The sequence below is a fragment of the Chanodichthys erythropterus genome, chromosome 7 (assembly GCF_024489055.1).
Source record: "Chanodichthys erythropterus isolate Z2021 chromosome 7, ASM2448905v1, whole genome shotgun sequence".
In the NCBI taxonomy this organism is placed as follows: Eukaryota; Metazoa; Chordata; class Actinopteri; order Cypriniformes; family Xenocyprididae; genus Chanodichthys; species Chanodichthys erythropterus.
Window position 1 is genome coordinate 44,037,505 of NC_090227.1, and position 2,312 is coordinate 44,039,816.

The 2,312-nt window shown below is 33.8% G+C and overlaps 1 protein-coding gene across 3 annotated transcripts in view; it reads left to right on the forward strand.

The window, feature by feature from the left end:
* Positions 1-2,312, forward strand: part of LOC137022990 (collagen and calcium-binding EGF domain-containing protein 1-like) — a 10,803-nt gene extending 8,491 nt beyond the window's left edge. For 2 of the 3 annotated variants that reach the window (XM_067389494.1, XM_067389496.1), the window contains exons 7-11: positions 1-57; positions 144-265; positions 566-619; positions 746-781; positions 1,762-2,312. The exon at positions 1-57 is cut by the window's left edge and continues 64 nt beyond it. In XM_067389494.1, the coding sequence (XP_067245595.1) occupies positions 1-57; positions 144-265; positions 566-619; positions 746-781; positions 1,762-1,950 (458 nt within the window). In that variant the 3' untranslated portion in view covers positions 1,951-2,312. The remainder of the gene's footprint in view (positions 58-143; positions 266-565; positions 620-745; positions 782-1,761) is intronic. The other variant, XM_067389495.1, reaches the window with a different exon arrangement.

Genomic DNA, 2,312 nt, shown 5'->3' on the forward strand with positions numbered 1-2,312 from the left:
CTGATATTCACACCGTCACTGGACCAGCAGGACCTCCAGGACCTCCTGGACTGCCAGGTAAACACACACACACACACACACACACACACACACCCAATAAATATATAATATTATTTTATAAAATAATATTCATCATGTTTTAGGTGAGCGGGGTGAGAAGGGAGAGCGAGGGCCGTCGGGACCCCAGGGGCCCAGAGGAGACATGGGTCTGATGGGGCCTCAACCCGATCTGGAGCACATAAAGACGGGCAGGCGGGGACCGGTGGTAAAAACACTCTCAGAACTCAACAGAATCGCAGAGGAGTTTCATTACAGACACTGAAAGCTTCATATTCTCACTGTACTTCATGCTGCAGGAGAAGAACATCTGACCGTTTCAACCCTGTAATATTTGATACAGAACTCGATATTCTCACTATATGAGTCAAATATGACAAACACATGTGAACGCATTATGTTGTCTAGAGATTCAATAAACAAATACAATTCGGACACATATTTTTATATATCAGGCTTTGCAGGGTTAATGTGAGCGTTTGATCAGTGTTTTCCTGTGTCTGTTTAGGGAGCTCCAGGAGCACCTGGTAAAGACGGACAGAAGGCACGTGTCTCCATTTACGTAAATGAACACCATACTGAACTATGATGGCAGTTTACTGTTATTTATGATTTATTACACTATCTGTGATTGATGTAGAAACAATATGAAACAGATTAATTGTGATTTATGAATCTTTCTCTACAGGGCGACAGAGGGTTTCCTGGACCGAGAGGATCTCCGGTAAGTTGTTCCTCACGGCACTGGACTAAAATATTATTTATTATATTAAATATATGTTAAAGTGCTGCAGCTCTGAGTTCTCAGTCTGGGTTTGTTCTAAATCTAAATATTGAACTTCTGTAATCAGTTAAGTGTCCGGTACAGAGCCTGAAGCGCCTAATTAAACCACTTCATTTAAACTTTTATTTGTGGAATACTATTATAGTTTTTTATTAATAGTTTGAATTGGTTTTTATTTTTATATTTTCTGTTTTCATTTTAATTTTTGTTAAAGTTTTAGTGATTTTTTAAAATTTCTATATATATTTTTTTTTATTATATATCATTTTATTATATATTTTATTATTTTATTTTCATTTTGTATTATTTATTATTATATTTTTTTATATTTATTTAGACATTTTGGATATTTAATATTTTTTATTGATTTTTATTTCAGTTTTAGTTACTTTAGTACATTCTGTTAAACTAAATGAAAATTAGAAATGTTTCCCTGGCAACTGAAATAAATTAAGTTTATGTTTGTTTAATGCTTTATTTTATTTCAGTTTATTTTTTATAATTGGTTTGAATTGTTTTTTTATTTTTATATTTAATTTTTTCATTTTAATTTTTGTTAAAGTTTTAGTCATTTTTGAACATAAAAATATAAAATAATAAAAATGTAATATATATATTTTCTTTATATAATTATATATATTTTTATATATTTAATAGTTTTTATTAATTTTATTTTAGTTTTAGTCATTTTAGTACATCGACATAAACTAAATGAAAATGAGAAATGTTTCCTATGTCAATTTAACCAAAATGTCTTTTTAAAATGTCTGGTTTTAATTTGAGTTTTAGTTAACTCTATTAACGCTGCTATACTATACTGAACCAAAGAATCAGAGCTGAACTCACCTGAAACCTGAACACTAATGATTCTGAAGTTCTGAAGTGAAATCAATCTACTGAAATCTCTCTGTCCTCTTCAGGGTCCTCCAGGGTCGTTCGACTTCCTGTTACTGATGATGGCAGATATCCGTCATGACATTGTCGAGCTGCAGGAGCGCGTGTTTGGGAAGAGGCGTGGCCTTTCTGTGGACACGCCCATTCTTTCCAGCGGAGAGGTGGAGCTTGAGGACTGGACGTCAGGACAGGGAGAGCTGATGCCGAACACGTGAGCGAATCAGACTTCAACACTAAACCAGCTGAAGAACCTGAACAGGTGGATGACTTTCACATCATCAGATGATTCAGATGAAGAATGCATAACGATTTTTTTAAATATCACTTTAAATGCATAATGAACGCTTTACCTAAAAGACTATAAGATGATGCTTGAAAGACTGAGAAGGAACTGAAATTGTGTTGAGATGTGAATAACACATACAGTGCACAGTATGAACACTCGTTTCTGTATTACAGTCTACATTTGCTCACTGTGTGAGATTGTTCATGCTCAACTTCTCCTTCCATTTACTGTGTGACAAATGAACTGAAAGATTTTGATTAGACTTGCAAAAGTTCAGACTCAAAAACTTGA